Source organism: Apodemus sylvaticus, chromosome 5 (genome assembly GCF_947179515.1).
Source record: "Apodemus sylvaticus chromosome 5, mApoSyl1.1, whole genome shotgun sequence".
Classification (NCBI taxonomy): Eukaryota; Metazoa; Chordata; class Mammalia; order Rodentia; family Muridae; genus Apodemus; species Apodemus sylvaticus.
Window position 1 is genome coordinate 109,487,733 of NC_067476.1, and position 18,526 is coordinate 109,506,258.

The 18,526-nt window shown below is 40.2% G+C and overlaps 1 protein-coding gene across 2 annotated transcripts in view; it reads right to left on the bottom strand.

Moving 5' to 3' along the window:
- Window positions 1-18,526, bottom strand: part of Gabpb1 (GA binding protein transcription factor subunit beta 1) — a 50,928-nt gene that overhangs the window by 10,627 nt on the left and 21,775 nt on the right. The window contains exons 2-8 of one of the 2 annotated variants that reach the window (XM_052183508.1): window positions 18,303-18,410; window positions 13,213-13,380; window positions 11,575-11,769; window positions 9,870-9,981; window positions 9,424-9,537; window positions 5,844-6,026; window positions 182-297 (exon numbers count right to left, since the gene is read on the bottom strand). In XM_052183508.1, coding sequence (XP_052039468.1) covers window positions 182-297; window positions 5,844-6,026; window positions 9,424-9,537; window positions 9,870-9,981; window positions 11,575-11,769; window positions 13,213-13,380; window positions 18,303-18,410 — 996 coding nt within the window. Of the gene's footprint in view, window positions 1-181; window positions 298-5,843; window positions 6,030-9,423; window positions 9,538-9,869; window positions 9,982-11,574; window positions 11,770-13,212; window positions 13,381-18,302; window positions 18,411-18,526 lie in introns of both variants that reach the window. The other variant, XM_052183507.1, reaches the window with a different exon arrangement.

An 18,526-nucleotide genomic window follows, 5' to 3' on the forward strand; every position in this document is an offset into this window, starting at 1 on the left:
GCTTGCCATATGTTTAAGGCCAAAAACAAAACGATGACACTATTCACTTTCATTCTTTATCAAAACATGGCCAGTAATAAATATAAATGACAAATTAATAATAATAGTAATAATAATAATAAAGAAACAAAATTTATTTTGGATGGCTGCGGCAAAACACACCGGGTAAAAGGCTCCTTACTTCAATTTCTGCAGACTCCACCCGGTTCTCAATTATTTCCATACACTGTCTCTTAGCTGGCGGCTCTTCACTGATGACAGTTTCTTCAGCAATGTCTGTCGCTGGCACTGTCAATACTAAAATGTAAGGGAGGCACAGGTTACATCACTCTCTGACAACTGAGAGATAAAGACTATACAGTGGGTGCTACTCTCCTGCAGCACGAATTTCCCAACACTGCTCCTCTGTGAAGAGGTCCCTGCTGGTTCCCTTCATTTTCTCACTGAGGCCACTTTCTGAAGGGCCACTGACGGCACTCCTACACATAATATACTCATCCACACAGCTCAATGCCAACGTGATATTAAAGATGCATATGTAAGAGCGTCCTGGGCACCTGCTCATAGAATTACTTTTATTATTTTCTTGTGTATTAGTCTTACAATAGTTTGTGTAAAAACAACAAACACGTGGGAGACACACGTGAAGTACACCCGCTGGAGCACACGCAACGCAACGCTCTTTACCACGCATCTGCTTTATCAACTCCATTTTTCCCAGTACACAGCTTTCCTCTGCCTGCTAATACTGTCCCTGAATGCACACTCCTGTGGCACTGTTCATAGCTGCTTCCCTAGTGGATTCATGGGCACTGTTTACATTTTTGATGTCATAAAAACATGAGCATACAGAAGTGCATACATACCCTTGCTTTGCACAGCAGTATAGAACATATTTGACAGCCATGAAGAAAAAAATTTAATTAATGTTTTTAAGTCCCAAGGAAAATTACAGTTGTTTTCTAAGACTATCAAAACTTTTTGTCAAAAAGGAGCATGGTGGGAGGCAGGCAGATCTCTGTGAGTTCAAGGCCAGCCTGGTCTACACAGTGAAACCCTGTCTCAGATCCCTTATTAAAACCTGGCCAGCAAGAGGGCTCCTCAGGTAAGGGCAGTGCCAGCAAGCCGGACTGGAACTCAGTGGCTGGGACCATGTGGCAGAGGAGTGCCCTCCCTTGCTGTGTGTTACAGGGCACAGTCTCCTCCCAACAAGCAAATACAGGTAAGCACTCTTTTGTCAGAACATTAAGATTTCTGTTAGTAACAAAGGTAACAAATTTAAAAATAGTGAAACTTGCATTAATTTAGCACAATGCACGGTAATATAAAACATTAGAAATGGGGCTGAATAGGTGGCTTAGCAGTTAAGAGCTGCTCTTCCAGAGGTCCTGGGTCAATTCCTAGCACCACATGGCAGCTTCCAACTATCTATAATTCCAGTTCCAAGGGCTATGACACCCTCTTCTGGCCTCCACCATTACTGCATGCATATAGTACACATAAAAGTATGTAGGTAGATTCTCATACACATAAAATAAATGTTTACAATATTAACAATACCAAGAAAATGTTACTTCATTTTATTCATATCACATTATGTTTATAACAAGAATGGGGAAGTTGTCTTTCACTAGACATAATACAGAGCATGTTATACATAATATAGAGGCTTTAACGGTTTACCATTTTTCTTTTTCAGAGTTTTTCTAATTTTTTTGCTCTAGCAACATTAACTTTAGAATCCATTTGACTAGTTACAGAACTAAATTATGTCCCTCCTATCCTCCAATTTGTATGTAAAAGTTGTAACCTTCAGAACCTAGAATGATTATATGTGGAAGTAGGGCCCTTCAATATAATCAAGGTAAAATCATGAGCTATCCAAACTCTGTGTCCTTTTGAGAGAAGATAGGACACAGCTGGAAGGCAGCTATGGACAAGCCAAAGAAACCTGCTGATACTTAATGTTGGACCATGGGAAATTAATGTCTATTAAGTTACAGTTTCTGACACTGTGTTACTAACACACTAACATTTTTTAATGACATATTACATTTACTCAGGAAGAAGTGAATGCTCCTTGACATTTACAAAACATGATGTCTTATATCTGCTCATAAAAAAAATTAGTGTGAAAAATGTCTGGTTTGAGAGACAGTTTTGTTTAATCCAGTTTGTATGTGTATGTGTGTGGTGCACATAAATGTTTATGTGGATGTGTGCCTAAGTATGCCTGAACATTTGGAGACAAGGGACGGACATCATTTGTTTTCTTTGTTCATTCTCCATTTTAAAACTTCAAAGAAGCTAGGCGGTGGTGGTGCACCCCTTTAATCCCAGCACTTGGGAGGCAGAGGCAGGCGGATTTTTGAGTTCCAGGCCAGACTGGTCTACAGAGTGAGTTCCAAGACAGTCAGGGCTACACAGAGAAACCCTGTCTTGAAAAAACAAACAAACAAACAAAATTATGTGTGGTGGTGTATGCCTTTAATTCCAGCAGCCAGGCATAGGTAGTTGAATCTCTGTGAGTTCCAGACCAGCCTGTGCACCTAGAGACCCTGTCTGCTTCAAAAACAAGCAAACAAAATAATAAAGTGAGGGAGGGGTAGGGGAGGTGTGAGGTGGTGTGTGTATAGGGATGAAGGTCAGAGAAAAGCTCTGTGGAGCTCTGTGACACAGCCAGGCTGGTCAGTGAGCTTCAGGGATCCACCTGTCTGTCTCCGTCCCCCAACCCTCACCCCCGCCCTTATCTGAGATGTATGCTACCATGTCCAGAGCTCCCCACACCCCTTTTTGGCCCAGGGTCTCACTGTGCAGTACTGGCTTGGAACTTGCTATGTAGAGCAGGCTGGCCTTGAACTTACAGAGATCTGCCTGCAGACTCAGCTTTATGAGATCCTTAAAAAACAAAACAAAACAAAACAAAACAAAACAAAAAAAAAACCCACACAAACAAGTGACAAGGACTTTAATCCATCTCCTTTAAAAAAAAAAAAAAACTTAGCAATTTGATCAATGGAGCTGCAGGATCAGGTACTAACAGGTCTGGCTATTTATCCATATTCCACAGATGAAAAGGACCACACCATAGTCATATTCCTTCAGTTATTGGTTCCACACTACCATACATATCTCATACCTGGAGAGGCTGTGCCAGAAGTAGAAATCAAGAACTCAAACAACCTATTAAAGCCAACACTGCTGACAGAGTGTGGACTAAAAGCCCAGGCATCAGTTCAGCTTGAGGCTTGTGATTTCTTCTATTTGTTTCTGTAATGGAGTAAAAGCTATAAAACTCTTGAGAGGGAGGTCCCTGAGGAAGAAGGCTGCTGATGGCCCTATATTTCAAAAGTGTAGCGCGGCCTCTAAGAAGCTGGTCTCCAGCATGTGGCTAAGGAACTAAAGATATCTCAGGAAGTAGCCAAGTCGCCTGTGCCCAGGCAGGGGATCCTCTTGCCCATACAGACAATCTGACCAGAGTGCTAACACACCATGTTAGGAGAGTTTGTATGCAACAGAAAAGTAGTGCCACAGCTTTGAGATCTTCTTGCTATTAATAAAAAATATAACTTGGCTGCTGGGAGTGGTGGAACACGCCTGTAGTCCCAGCACTTGGGAGGCAGAGGCAGGCAGATTTCTGAGTTTGAGGCCAGCCTGGTCTACAGAGTGAGTTCCAGGACAGCCAGGGCTACCCTGTCTCGGAAAACCAAAAAAAAAAAAAAAAAAAAAAAAAAAAAAAAAAAAGAAGAAGAAGAAGAAGAAGAAGAAGAAGAAGAAGAAGAAAAGAAAAAGAAAATATAACTTGATTTTTTTTTTTTTTGTGACCATCATTGGCAAGTTGACTAATTTGGTAGACTTCCTACAGAAGCCAAAGTGGCAAGTGATAAGTCTGCCACACTTAAAACTAGATTGTTCCTGGTTCATGAACACTTCAAAGTAGTGTCTGTGCATTCACATGAAACAGCTGGTGCCCACATGTACCTTACACCCCCTCTGGTAGTAGCATACAGTACTGACACATTGCCTAGAGACCATCTGTGGGAGCCAGTGGAAGTGCTACCAGACTTCTGATTTCAGCCTTTGTCATGACCTAATTCTGCTGGATCCCAGCACCTAATTGAACAAACCCTTCTAGTATTCACTACACCAGTCCATTGCTACTCAGAGCAGCACACTACCAGGACCTAGATGTGACTCATAAGAAGCCAATTCAGGCATGTCTTCTGGATACATCCTTAGGAGTCACATGCAATGGCAGATTCTCAGCCAGCCTGTCCTAGGATTGAAAGGCAGAAGAACATTCTAGAAGTTTTCCTAGAGCCAGCAAGGCAGGAATCCCCCTCAGAATCATGGTGCACATGTATGTTCGTGAACATGTGCACAGGAACAGCATGTACACACAGGAACAGGATGCCATGTGTCATATCTGCCCTCCGGTAGCCTATAGAGAACTGTGCAGTCAAACACGTCTGTATCCTTCATGTTCCTCCCTCTACTGAATTTGTTTATATCGTAAAAACAGTTGATCTTGGAGGTATCAAGGGGCAACAGGTAGAAGTGCTTTGACTGGTCAATCTATTCCTGAATCCAGATATGCTCTTAGCACCAAGAAGCAGCCTTTTTCCAAAAGGCACACAGACCTATCCACACTATTGGTCAAGGGATAGATGCTAGGAGTATTTTCAACCCGACGGGTTAAAGGTGTGGTGCTAGATCCTCACACATACAGTGGAGGCAAGAGTGGAGAGGAGGAAACGGAGGGCTCTGAGGACATCCTTCCGTTCTCTTGACTAAGCGGATGGGGTGCATTCACTTCCTGTGTATGAGACGATTTATACCCAGCTCTGTTCATGTTCAAACTAACTGTTATATGCAGCACGTACATACAGCGTTGGTGCTCTTGAGGAGCACCTGATCTGAAGGCATTCTTCCTGGGGTTCAGTGCTGATGGATAGAAGGCACTGGGTCATGGCTTCCATAGCTGTATATAGTGTGCTGATATACCAGAGAACAGCACCCCAGCCACCCTGTGGTTAGCAGACTGGTGTTCTCCAAGCTTCCAAATGCCTACTTGTCTCATGTCTTCAGGCTTGGTTTTAATGTTCTTTCTTTTCCATTCTCTCAATTAGAAATATGGCCAGCATTTCCTTTCTGGGTTTTTTTTTTTTTGAAATTCACTTCATCAAAACAAGTGTCCTAATTACCCAGTGACCAATCATATCTTAGCTGCTTCACTCTGTTAATATCGTATGCTAAAATGTTCATGTGTACACCCAAACACTATTAAATAGGAAAATGTTAATCCTAATTAGCAGTGGAAAGAGAGTACAGCCTTTATGAGCATGCTGAGCATAGATCTCTCCAGTTAGACTCAACATTTTGTGGCTTGGACATGTGTGCAGTGCAGGCACCTGGCCCTAAAGATTAGACTCCCGCCATCTTGACGACAGGAGCATCCTCTTGCATTTCTGTCTCCAAACACCCAGAGCTCTGCCTCCCAGCTCCCCACATTTCTCAGGCTCTACAACCTCAACTTGTACTTTTAGTAGTTTCTCTTATATGGTATTTTTGAAATTCTCAGAATATCTGAATTGCATAAAATGGTCTACAAAAATTGTTCAATGTTTATTCTCAATAATTTATAATAATTTTAAAGTTCATTTTCCAAACAATACTTTGAGGTTAATTCTGTCTACTAAGTGCTCATAGTAAGCTACTAGCCCAAGAAAATAAAAATCAGAGAATTATAACCACTGTAAAAGGCAATACAAATACAATTCAGTGCATATGTAAGTGCCCTGAATACTGAACACAACAGACTTCCTGCAGACATCTGTACTCACCTTGCTGTCCATCGGGCATGGTCACAATGATGGGCTGGCCCATCCCACTGGTTGGGATGGAATGCAAGTTCCCCAGCTGGATTCCGTCTGTAACTATCGTGATGACTTGCTGACCCCCTGAGCTAACTACTTGCTGAATTGCACCATCCACAGATTCTGCGGTAACCACTTCCTCTGTGGCCACTACTAGAGGGGGGGGGGGGGGGGAAGTAAAAACAAAATTGAATATTGACAGAAATTCATTTTGCTTTGTGTCTCTTAGACAGGACAATTTTTACAAGGTTTTTAAATGTCACCACCAATGGTAATGTAGACATCTATATAAGTAGCTGATTGCAAGTCTCACAATTTATAATTGAGTTCCAGCCATCTTTTTAGAACTGTATTTTAATAACCTTTCTTCTTCACTTCTCTATATTGTACTTCTTTGCATGAAGTAAAATAAAAGATCACTTTAGGTAATAACTAAAGTTATATCTACTTCTTAATACAATTACACATTCAAAGAAGAACTTTATGAATATACTCTAGACATATTGACATATTAAAGGACGTGCAGAACAAGCAGGATTCGTTTTGGACTGAGTGAACAAGGGCACTTTAGTAAGTAAGCAGCAAACAGACCTGGTGCTATATGGCAATGTGGAATTCAAATTTTGCATAAACCAAGCCCCTAAATATGCTCTCAATAATTTCTACGAGGTGCATAGAGAATTCTAACAGTTAGAAATTTTGCCTTTGCCTTGCCTAAGTTTAAAAAAAAAAAAAAACACACACAAGTTAATATTGCCAAAAATCCTTTCCCATAAGCAATCCTACACCTATCTCAAAAAAAACAAAAAAAACAAAACAAACAAACAAAAAAAACATGCTCATTAACATCCTAACAGCATTACTGTAGCTGCTAAAAAGTAAAACTAGAGATAACCAAATCCTCGTTGGCAGTAAATAGACTACGGTCATCATACAATGGTATACAAAATGCCTATGTGTAAAGCATGAGTGTAAGTTAAGAACGACCATTAGCAATGGAAGACACATGCACCATCTGCCTTGTGCTGTGAACTGAGCCACGACTACACTACAGTGAACTTTTAAAAACTCCATTATAACAACAGACTCAAAAGGAACGAAAGGCTTTTTCTTTTCTTTCTTTTTTTTTTTTTTTACAGAAGAGTGCACTAATTAACACAGAAGAAGGAAGGACTAAAAAATTGCAATTATAATCGCTGGCTCAAACAAGTGTTGTTAATACGTGCCAAATGCACTGGTGAAATGTTTTGGTGATCAGGATATTGAAATGTTCCCAAAGTATCCCATGGAAGAGTGTTAGTAAGAGATGTATCTGTCCACAACTGGGTTTCAAAGTGGTTCTGACAAAAGGCCCAGCTTCAGTCCTACAACAGTGCTATTTGCTCACAGGATCACAAAACAAACCCAGGAAAACCCAAAATGCGAACAAGCCTCTGCAAGTTCTCGTGATTTTGTTTGCCTTAAGCAATAATGATGCTGGGCTGCCAAGCACATTAAGATGATTTCAGGAAACTAGTCACAAGACAAAGCAGAGAGCACAAAATAGCAATATATTCAATAGAATAATTATGAAAGCCTTCAGTACATGATTGCTTTGATTTCTTTTTAAATATCCATATGAAAAAGAGACGCTCACTGGTTGAATACTAACTACAAGTACTACTATTTAAAAGCTTCAGTGTACATAAGACAGAAGACTTCTGAGATCACACAGTCAGGGCTCAACCCAGGAACTTTCATCTCTGCACTTTTGTCAGTGGCTGCCATTAAGATAATAGTTCCTGCCTTTCATCTAAAAAGCTCTTTTAAGTTGTGTGATGGTAAAATATTTATGAAAAAATTAATAGGAAGACAATTATAGAAGACAAAGTACACATCCCAAACCTAAAGAACAATCTAAAAGCCAAATGTTGAAATATGTATGAAAAAAGCAACCTTAAAACTTTAGAAGGTTGTAGATATAAAGTGTGCATGTGTGTACAAATGGACTTAATAAAAAGTAGCTGTAACATCCTAACTATTCATTGATGTAATATAAAGTCAGGCTGGAATGAGGAAAGGCAGACAGCGCAGTGCCTTTGAGGCTGAATTACCAAGTCACAAGCCGAAATAAGGTTAGGAAGGAGACATTCCTCACAAAGCACCAAGACTAAACACTTTCATGTAGAAATATTTACAAGAAACAGACTACTGGAAAACCTAACAGTTTGAAGGTAGAATCCTATAATCTAACCTGAGATTAAGAACAAAAAAGGTAAAACCATGTGACTTATGTGACCTGGTCACTTATCCCTAAGTCTCATTACCCTATTTTGGAACAGACCAAAAATATAATATAAAAGCTTCCTGGTGCAAACTTCACTTTGAGAAACATAATTTTCAACCACTACTAGACACTTCAAATACATCTTACAAGTTTTTAAATATAAAAAGAAGGAAAATAATAGATTTCTATTTGATCAAAGTATTACATAATTACAAATTATGCAAAGAAAAGTTGTAGGTTTACAGGCTAGAGCTATAAAATAAAAGCTTTCTGAAAAGCTATTGGGGGTGGTCTGTGTGTGATGCATGTGTGTGCACACTCATGTGTCTACACCCCAAGGAAGAGGCTAAGGCAGGTTGTCAGGTGTATGTGTCTACCTTATTGGCTTAAAACACGGTCTCTCGCTGACCTGAAGTTTATGCGGCTAGACTGGCTGGCAAGCCAGCTCTAGGAATCTACCTATTCCTCCCTCCCAATGCTGGGGTGTCTGCCCTCCCAATGTTGGGGTGTCTGCCCTCCCAATGCTGGGGGACAGGTACGTGCAGCTTTTCATTTGGGTTCTGAGGCTCCAACCTCAGGCCCTCGTGTTTGCAGAGCAAATGTTCTTACTCAAGGAGGTAGTCCATGAAAACCCTCTACCTCAAAAAAAAAAAAAAAAAAAAAAAAAAAAACCAACCCAAAAAACTGAGCATGTACCAACTAAATCTGAGACTGTATTTCTTTAATTGGTATGCACCTCAGGAACATACCTCCTGAACTTCTGCTCCATTCACACTTAGTATCTCCCCACTGCCAACACGGCAAAATTTTCATTATGATTGCTCTTGCCCATGTAAGCTCAAGATCTGGCAAGACGGGATGCATGACTACACTCAGGGAATGCTGGGCAGTGGGTGCTCCCACCCTACTTCACGTCAGGTGTGCACAGGCTCATTCCACCTTAGTCCTCTGTTATCTTCCCGGCCTCTGTAAGCACCCAGACCTGCAGCTTATTATTTATCTTGAATAAGGATGGGATCAGGACACTACCTCATATATCATGGTGGCTGATACAAAACAACTTTAATTAATAAGATATACGCAAATAACACAAAGTGCAGCCAACCAATTCTGAAAGAACTGCAGAGGTAAACACAAATTATAAGTAGAACTCTTAAAGAAAATAAAACACTGCAATAAACTCTAAAGAGATTTCTTAAACAGGATTCAAAAATGCTAAGCCCAGAGGGAAACCTCAACAGAGTGAAACAGTCAGTGTATAGACCTCACTTGTTTTCTAACCTGGAGTTTCTGAAGAATTGGACAAAGGGGCAGATGCTTCAGCTAAGGCAGCTAATGTAGCTAATACTGACGTAGAGGAGTTTCCAAACTGGACAGCAGATACTCCCGTTTCATCTAGGAGAGAAGAAAACAGAATTCACATTTTAGGGTGCTTAACTCTGTGTACCCCACTCATCTTCCAATCTCAGTAAAATTTTAACCAACACCGGATAGCATCAGTTTTGGAAAGGTATTAAATACTGTCATACACTGTGTAAGACTGCCTTTCTTTAGATTTGTTTATCTTAGAAAAATAGTTTGTAAATAACTAGGAGACCAAGAGAGTGGATGGTACTCTTACCCCCATTCTCCAACAGTCCTTCCTTAATCTGATGAATACCTACTAGCTTCACATCCTAACAGCTATCCTACAAGCATCTCAATACCTGTTGCCTTAGATACCAGACCTGTAAGGTTCACCACCCCTCCGGGTCCAATGATGAACTGTGGTGTGGCAGCGTGTATTGTCACAGTGTCAGGACTCTCCGGGTTGGTGTTGATTTGGTTCTGCATAGCAATCTAGGGAACAGATTATCACAGCATTTTCAGAATTACAGGCAGCACATCTGGGACAGGTTCTCAATGTAGTATATAAATGCACACATGAAGAAACAGTCTCTCAGGAAAGCCACACAATACATGGGAAGACTTGATATTGAAGAAGCACTGAGAGCACAGCACTGAGTAAAGGTTTGACTCACAGCAAACCTTACTGAAGAAGAAATTAGTAAGAATCTCATAGATTCTTACAGAAAACGTATGCAATGTAAGATAGTCTATTGTTCTGTACAATTATTTAAATTACTTCTATCACATTAGGTAATGCATAACACAACATATTAAAGTTTGGCCTTCCCATTTAATTATTTTCAATCTTTAAATCTCAACTCTTGAATTATATTCCCAGATATGAAAAACAAGAGCCAAGATCTGACTCATTACCTCCCAGCACATAACACATCTTACAATAAAGTTGTGAACATTTAATGAAGTCAGGTGATCTTGGAGTCCTACTGAGAACAGGACAAGAAGGGTGAAGTAATTCCAATTACCAGAAAAATCAACCATAACTATGTCTACAAATAGCTGTTTGTTTCATTTTTATAGATAGATGGTGAAAAAGGAAAGAAAGGAACCAGAATAACAGACTCTATCACTTATACCACAAAACCTTGGCAAAGTTTTGCCAATTTTAGTCAGATGTGTCTGCCTTGGTATCTACTGTTTTTGCCACTGAGTGCTTCAGCCATATTCGAGGTGATGAGGGAAGAGACGGGGTCAGGAGGAGGAGGGGGCTGCCTGGGGAAACTCTCAAAAGCTGTACCACTGGAAAAAGATGAAAGGGGAACAGATCATCTTGGCAGGAATGGAAACCAAGTGTCGAACCGGCTCAGTCCTTAAAGCAGACTGGAGTAAAGCTCTGTACTCAGTTCCCGGGCATCAAAGCCCCACCAAATCAAACTCCTGCTCAGAGAGGCATACCGCTTGCTACATCCCAACTAACATGTTTTAAAATGTAAAATGTAAATATATCAATGTTAGGCAAAGTAAGTTTAAAATGAAGAGGGGGTTCAGGATGGTTCAGCAGTTAAAAGTGCTTGCCATAGAGCTTGAAGACCTTAGTTCAGTCCCCAGAACCCACGTGAAGATGAAGACAGAAGCGACTCCATCCAGTTACGCTCTGGCCCACAGGCACACACCCCCCACCCCCACAACACATCACACTCGCTTGCACACACATGCACACACACACACACACACACACACGCACAATTTTAATTTTTTAAACAAAATTTAAAAAAACAAACTATATCACGCATCCACGCATCCTAGAGATATTAATTTCTTTATAAAGTAGTTTACAATTGTTTTGATAAAACATGATATCCAAATGTACAACAAAATAATTAAATGTCCAGAAAGGGAGCTCAGAAACTGGAAGCACAGAAGGTTAGCGCCGCCCCTAACCTTCCACTGTGCAGACAGTAATGAGCAGAGGAGTGGAGAGAACGTGGCCATTCAAGAGCCCCGAGCCCAGGAGGAAATGCTGTAAGACAGAGCATCTGGCTGCAAGCTGCCTTTCACGTTTTCTTAAACTCAAAGCCAAGTTACCTGTAATATCTCTGCTAAATCTTCATTTCCATTGTCTATTGAAATATCAAATGCAGTTTTACAAAATTTACTCTGCGTGTGTACATCAGCACCATATTTGATTAAAAGCTCCACCACCTCTTGATGATTATGTTCTGTTGCCCAATGCAGAGCTGTCATCTTTAACATATCCTTTGCATTGACGTCAGCACCATGCTAAAAGATATTTCAAAATCAGTAATATTTCAAGATAGGAAATATAAAGAATCCCTGACATGAAAGTACTAGCCACAATGCTTTTAAGCAAGAAAAAGCACCTTTGGCATATACGTGGAGGCAGGGGGTAGGAGGAGAGGTTGGGGGTCTTTGGGGAAGGGGAAAATCAAAAAAGGTTTTACTATTGGCAATGTAAATGAAGATGATATACAATTTAAAAAAGAAAAAGCACCTTTAATTTGGGGGCGGAGGTATTAAATACATGTTCAGTAATCATCAGTTATCTGTCACTTAATCATTTTTCTATCATGCTGATTTTTCTAGCTACTTTTCTTCTAAGTTCTTGAAATAAGATAATTCTGTGTTTAGTACTCGGACAGGGGCACACAGGGCTGAAGCAGCCTGCCAGGTGAAGGGCAGCACTGAGTTTTTCTCCAGGGAGTGATCCCTTACAATAAATGTACATACCCTTTGCTTTCAAAACAAGAATAACCTAAGGACTCAGAAGGAAGCTACAGAAGGCACTGTCATATACAACAAGCTAGATGTGGCTATTCAGCATACTGCAGCTAGTGAGGACACAGGTGCGCTTTGTGTAAATAAGCACTGGAGTTCAATACAAAACAGTAGGAAACAGTAAAGATTCGTATTCTGCTCTCATGTTGAAATGAGAATGTTTCAATGCACTGAATTAATTAAATATTAACATGAGTTTGTACTTTGTAATGTGGCTTTAAAATACCTAGGATTACATGTGATTTACATCAGACTTCCTTGCATTTCTTTCGCCTGAGTTCATCTACAGGCTAGGATGAAAGGGGTCAAGAATAATGGCTGTCAGGCTGTCAGGAGAGATGGCTCTGTGGTTAAGAGCACTGACTGCTCTTCCAAAGGTCCTGAGTTCAATTCCCAGCAACCACATGGTGGCTCATAACCATCTGTAAAGGGATCTGAGGTCCTCTTCTGGTGTGTCTGAAGACAGCTACAGTATACTCATATAAATAAAATAAATCTTAAAAAAAAAAAAAAAGTAAGAAGAATGGCTGTCACTCTGCTTCAGCATCTTCTGTGTCACCTTTGACATTTAGATGACTGAAAATAAGCCCACATTTAATTACTTGTTAATCTGTTTGCTAACCATCCAATACTAATCTTCCCTGCATAAGGATTCTGACTATGTTAAGGCAAAGCTGTAGTGCTTCTCACACAGGCTGATTCTCAATGGCTGACTCTTAACTGAGAACACACCTGTGGGAAGGTTTTTCCTTCCAAAGAAAACCTTAAGGCAATAGTCATCTGACAGACTTACAGGCATCTATAACAATGCTCTATCCAAAGTCAAACAGAAAGTGGGCATTTAATAAAACTCATCTCCTTTCTCATCTTAGAACGTTTTTTGTGGGGTTTAAATTTAAAACCTCGGTCCAAAAAGAAAAGACATACCTTAAGCAAAACCTCTACTATGCTGGCATGGCCCTCAGAAGCTGCCATGTGCAGCGGCGTCCGGTCCACTTTGGTCCTGGCATCTCTACTTACACCGGCTCGGAGAAGAACCTCTGTGGTAGAGTAATGCCCATACTGTGCGGCCAGATGAAGTGGAGAAGTGCCCAACTGTAACACAGAAACACATGCATGCACATGCACATGCACACACACAAAGAAAATCCAGTTCTTTAGTTGCTTTCAATATAATTCTACTACAAACTAGTCTGTATTTTTAAACAGTGAAGCATATTACATTATATATATAGTAATTCAAACATCAAAAAAATTTTGACTCAACTCAGGCTTATCTTCACAGAAGTCCTCAAGAAGTCCCATACATGTATTAGTGTGGAAAAAGTCAGTGATTCCTTTCATTCAAATTCTCTTCTCCTTGCTCCTCTCCCTTGCTCTACTTTTAGACAAAGTTTCAGGTCTCAAACTTGAGATGGTGCTTCAGTCTCCTAAGAGCTGGGATTATACCATGCCTAGTTCTTTGTTACTAACAGAAAAACTAGAGTTAACATTATTAATAATTAGAGTTAATGGAGCTGGAGAGATGGCTCAGTGACTAAAATGGGTGTTCTTCCAGAGGACCTGGGTTTTCGATTCCCAGCACCTAAATGGCAGTTAACAACTGTCTATAACCCCAGTTCCAGAGAATCTAACACAGACAGACATACAAACATGCAAAACACCAATGCACAAAAATAATAAATCCTTTAAATAATTAGAAATAATTATGACCTGAAAAATGAAGAAATTTGCATCAGAGGCATAAATATAAATAGGTAAAATTTAGCTTACATTATATTACATGCATTAAGAACAAAAAAGCCCACTAACCTGATTGCCAGTCAGTAATATAAAAAGAGATATTTCATCAGATCATATAATTTTCAAGGCTGACACTGTTAATTAGCACCTCTGGCTTTTTTAATTTTAGATTTATTAATTTTACTTTATGTGTATGAATGCTTTGCCTGAATATAATGGGACATAGCCCCAAGAACTAGGGTAATAGAAGGTTGAAAGGCACCACGCAGATGCAAGGAACTGAACCCGGTCCTCTGCAAGAGCAGCAAATGGTCTTAAGCTCTGAACCATCACCTCAGTTTTTAAATCACGTTCTATGGACCACATTGTTCTAAGACCTTCATGTATTGGTTTCAGCTAATGTTTTCACAGTAAGGTGAAAACATTATAAAAGAACTGGAAGTGCAGACAGGTCACCACTTTGCCTCTAACACACAAGTGACGTAATACAAGGCAAACTTTAAAAACAATTATTTTATTACAACAAAAAGTCATTTATTTTACAGAGTTTTAAGAGACCCTCACAGATCAAAGGAGATTATTGAATAATCCTTTTTCATGCTTTGTATTTTCATATAACTGGTCTTTTCTCCTTTCAAATTCTATATTTAATGAAAGCCTTTCACAGTTTATTGAACAACCACTGAGATTTACTTAGAGAGGTGCTGAGGTCTACTTTGTATTTCTGTTGTTATTCTTAAGACTTTCTTTTTGGCTCACAAAGAAAGAAAATGTACATACAACATGCATATTTACATATGGTTTCAAGAATAGCTAAAGAGCTGTCAAGTCGACACCAGTCTGAAAGGAACACCTTTCTAAGACTTTAAATGCTCTCACATGTTGCCCCCTAGTCATAAGCCCTTCCCTTGTCCCTCAGAAAAATGCTACTCAAAAAAAGAATCAGTTTTCGTATGGATATATAGGGTACTGGTTCATTTACCACTCCCATTTCCCCAGTCCCTAGTCAGAACTGTTTGACAAGTATTTCTTTGTTTTCATTTGTATCAGTTTTAATCCTTAAATGGTGTTCTTTGTTCTCCCTGTTTTGAAGTTTACTGAAGTCCTACCATGTGTACTTGTGACTTGTCTATTGCTTACTATGTTTACAAGATGCATTCGTGTTAATGGGCAAGACTATAGCACACTAACTCTACAAAAATCCACTCCAGAAAAGCCATAACTAATCCAATTTATCAACTGATAAACACTGTTTTGTTCTCAATTTTATTATAAAAATTTCTGCTACATATGGTCTTCTAGTAACTCAAGCACATAAATAAGATTTTCTTCTATAGTCTAGAAGCTCAATTGCTACAAAGAGTAGGCACAGTTAAAATGTACTAAGCAAGCCGGGCGGTGGTGGCGCACACCTGTAATCCCAGCACTCTGGGAGGCAGAGGCAGGAGGATTTCTGAGTTCGAGGCCAGCCTGGTCTACAGGGTGAGTTCCAGGACAGCCAGGGCTATACAGAGAAACCCTGTCTCGGGGGAAAAAAAAAAAAAAAAAAAAATCCAAAAAACAAAAAACAAAAAAAACAACAAAAAAAATGTACTAAGCACCATCAAGTTGTCATCCAAAATGGCTACATCAATTCACCTTCTTTTGACTCCTCACCATGTTGCACTCCAGACCTTACTTTGCCAACCTAGTAGATGTGTCTAATAGGTTCTGGCTTTATTTTTCACTTACTGATCAACTTGAGCACTGCTTCGTATCTCCTGGCCATTCAAACTTCATCTTGGTGAAGTACCTCTCTGAGCCATCTGTCTGTTATTGCTGACCCACAGGAATTCCGTATATACTGTGGATACTAATGCATAGTTATGATCCTTCTGTCTTCATGTACTCTTACAGCATCATGATGATATACCTAGTATGTAATTTCTTTAAAAAGAAATTATTTTTATTTTATGTGTATGAGTGTTTTCCCGCATGTATGTCTGTGCACCATATCTGTGCAGTGCCTGTGGAGGCCAGAAAAATCCTCTGCAATAGGAGTGCGAGGCAGTTGAGGTGCCACGTGGGAGCTAAGCACTGAGCCCAGGTCCTCTACAAGAGCAACAAGTGCTCTCAACCACTGAGAAAGCTCTCATAAGCATGAATTTCCAACAATGTGATTCTGCTAAAAATTTGCTGGGCTACTTGAATTTGTAAGCATTTATCAATTCTGGAAATTCTAGATATGTATTTCAAACTGCTTCACCCTGACCACGCCTGCTTTGCAGGTCCACTTAGACTGATGAGCGTTGGGCCAGCTCCACCTCTGTCACTATGGACAACATTCTTGGCATCTCTCATAGCTCCTGATATGACTTACACTTTCTACGGTGTGTCCATATTACACCCCGGTTTCCTCCCATCAGCTCTCCAAGGAGTCTGCAGTTGTCTCTAACTTGTTAGTGGATGTTACCTAGAATCCTCAGCAGGTCAGCTTCTGCTGTCAGGTTCTTTCAGCAAGACTTCAAGCTGCTTTGTGTTTGGGTGTTAATTACTCTTGACTACTCTCTTTCCTTGAAAGGTTCTTAGTGGATCTGAAGCTGGGATTTTAAAAAGTAGGTTTCTCTAGGGAATGTGCATTTGCTTCTTCCAGGGACATGAGTGCAAGAACCCTGGTCCAAAGAAGCTTCACATCAGTCCTCGGGCTGTCGGGGACATGGTGTTTGTGAATTCAGGCTTCAAATGTACAAGATGTGCTTTTGATTCCAAATTCTCTTCAATAAATTTTTCCCTCTCTCCCTCATTCACATCTAGTCATTTCTTTGCAGGGCCTCACACAAGAGCAGGGAGAAGAGGAGGTGGGGTGAGATGCTAGTATTCTGAGATACTGTCTTACAGTGTTAGTCCTGAGGCACACTCCCTGGTGTTTATCTTCAGTACCCCTTGCTAGTGATCTGGGAAGCTAACAAAGAAATCTAAAGGCAGCAAACTTTCTTAGAAAACAAATTCTCTTGACCCCTGCTTATATTCAGTGTTCCAGGTTCACTGGTGTTTGTTTGTTTATTTGTTGTGTGTGTTCCTTTGTGTAGCCCTAGTTGTCCTGGAACTGGCTCTGTAAAGCAGGCTGGCCTTGAACTCACTAAGCCCCACCTGTCTCTGCCTCTGGCTGCGGGGAGCAAAGACAAGCCTCAGCCCTCCCTGGCTCAGTTCAGCACTAAGCAGAAGATCTTGAAAGCATCTTATCTGATAGACAAATGTTGTAATACTTAAAAATGAAATGCCAGTTCCTGGGATTTGCTTTAAAATAATATCAAGAAAGTTCATAGAGGAATAAGATTTACCATGATGTAGTTTTTGAAGGTACATGAAAGGCATGCAGGAGTTGTATAAAATTAAAAGAAAATTTTACAAGAAAAGTTTAAAAACAAGGAATAAAGACAAAAAGTCAAAAATCAGAAATTTCTGGTGGCACACACCTTTAATCTCAGAAATTGGGAGACAGAGGCAGATCTCTGAGTCTGACACCAGTCTGGTCTACAGAGCTAGTTCCAGGCCAGCCGGGCTACACAGAGAAACCCTGTATAGGAGTGGGAGGGAGCAGACTTTTCTGTTGTTCTGAGTAGAGAGTTAACGTGGATTCCGAAGCCCAGCCCTTTTACTTTACCCTAGGAATGAACGGGTATGTCTTCTGCCTCCACCACAGTACCTTCTATATTGCAAAAGACTGCTCCCTTTCTTTTCTTCCTAGTTGGTTTGCTTACATTTCTTTTCTTCTCTCCCCCGCTTCTTTCTTTCTCTCTTTCTCTCTTTCTTTCTTTCTTTCCTTCCTTCTTCCTTTGTTTTGTTCTTGTTTTCTGTTTTTGTGAGACAGGGTCTCACTGGATGTTCTGAAGTTTACTCCACAGATCTCCCTGCCTCTGCCTCCATGATAGCACTTCTTACAATTTTACAAGTAGCAACCAAAATGCAACTTTTTTTTTCCTTCCCCTGCCCCTCCCAAGCAGCTGAAACTCCATCTTTGTTACTTTGTGAATTATCGAGTCTCTCACTGGCAGCTGTATATTATAATTACACCAAACTAGTACAGTCCAGAGTCTTTGAAACCAGCAACTTTTGTTCATAGAGTGGATAATGTCTGTCACTAAGAAAATATGAGCCATTCATTTAAAAGACAGTTTAATTAGGGTTGAAGAAATGCCTCAGCATAAACACTGGATTAACTTTTATCTGGGAGGAAGAGAAGAAGAGGTGGTCATTTTTAAAAGCAGCTCTATGACATTAAGATCATTCTTTACCCAGTCTGTAGTAAAAGGAGCTCCATTTGCCATCAAAATACGAACTTCATCATCTTGACCGGCTCGTGCCGCTTCTAAAAGCTTCTTCCCCAAGTCTACCAGGGACATCTAAATGAAACACATGAACTGGCATCAGAATTTCCATTACATACCGTGACAAGACTTCCCCTCATCTATAAGTCCATTCTCAGTCATCCCCTCAAATGTGGTACTGTTAATCTAAA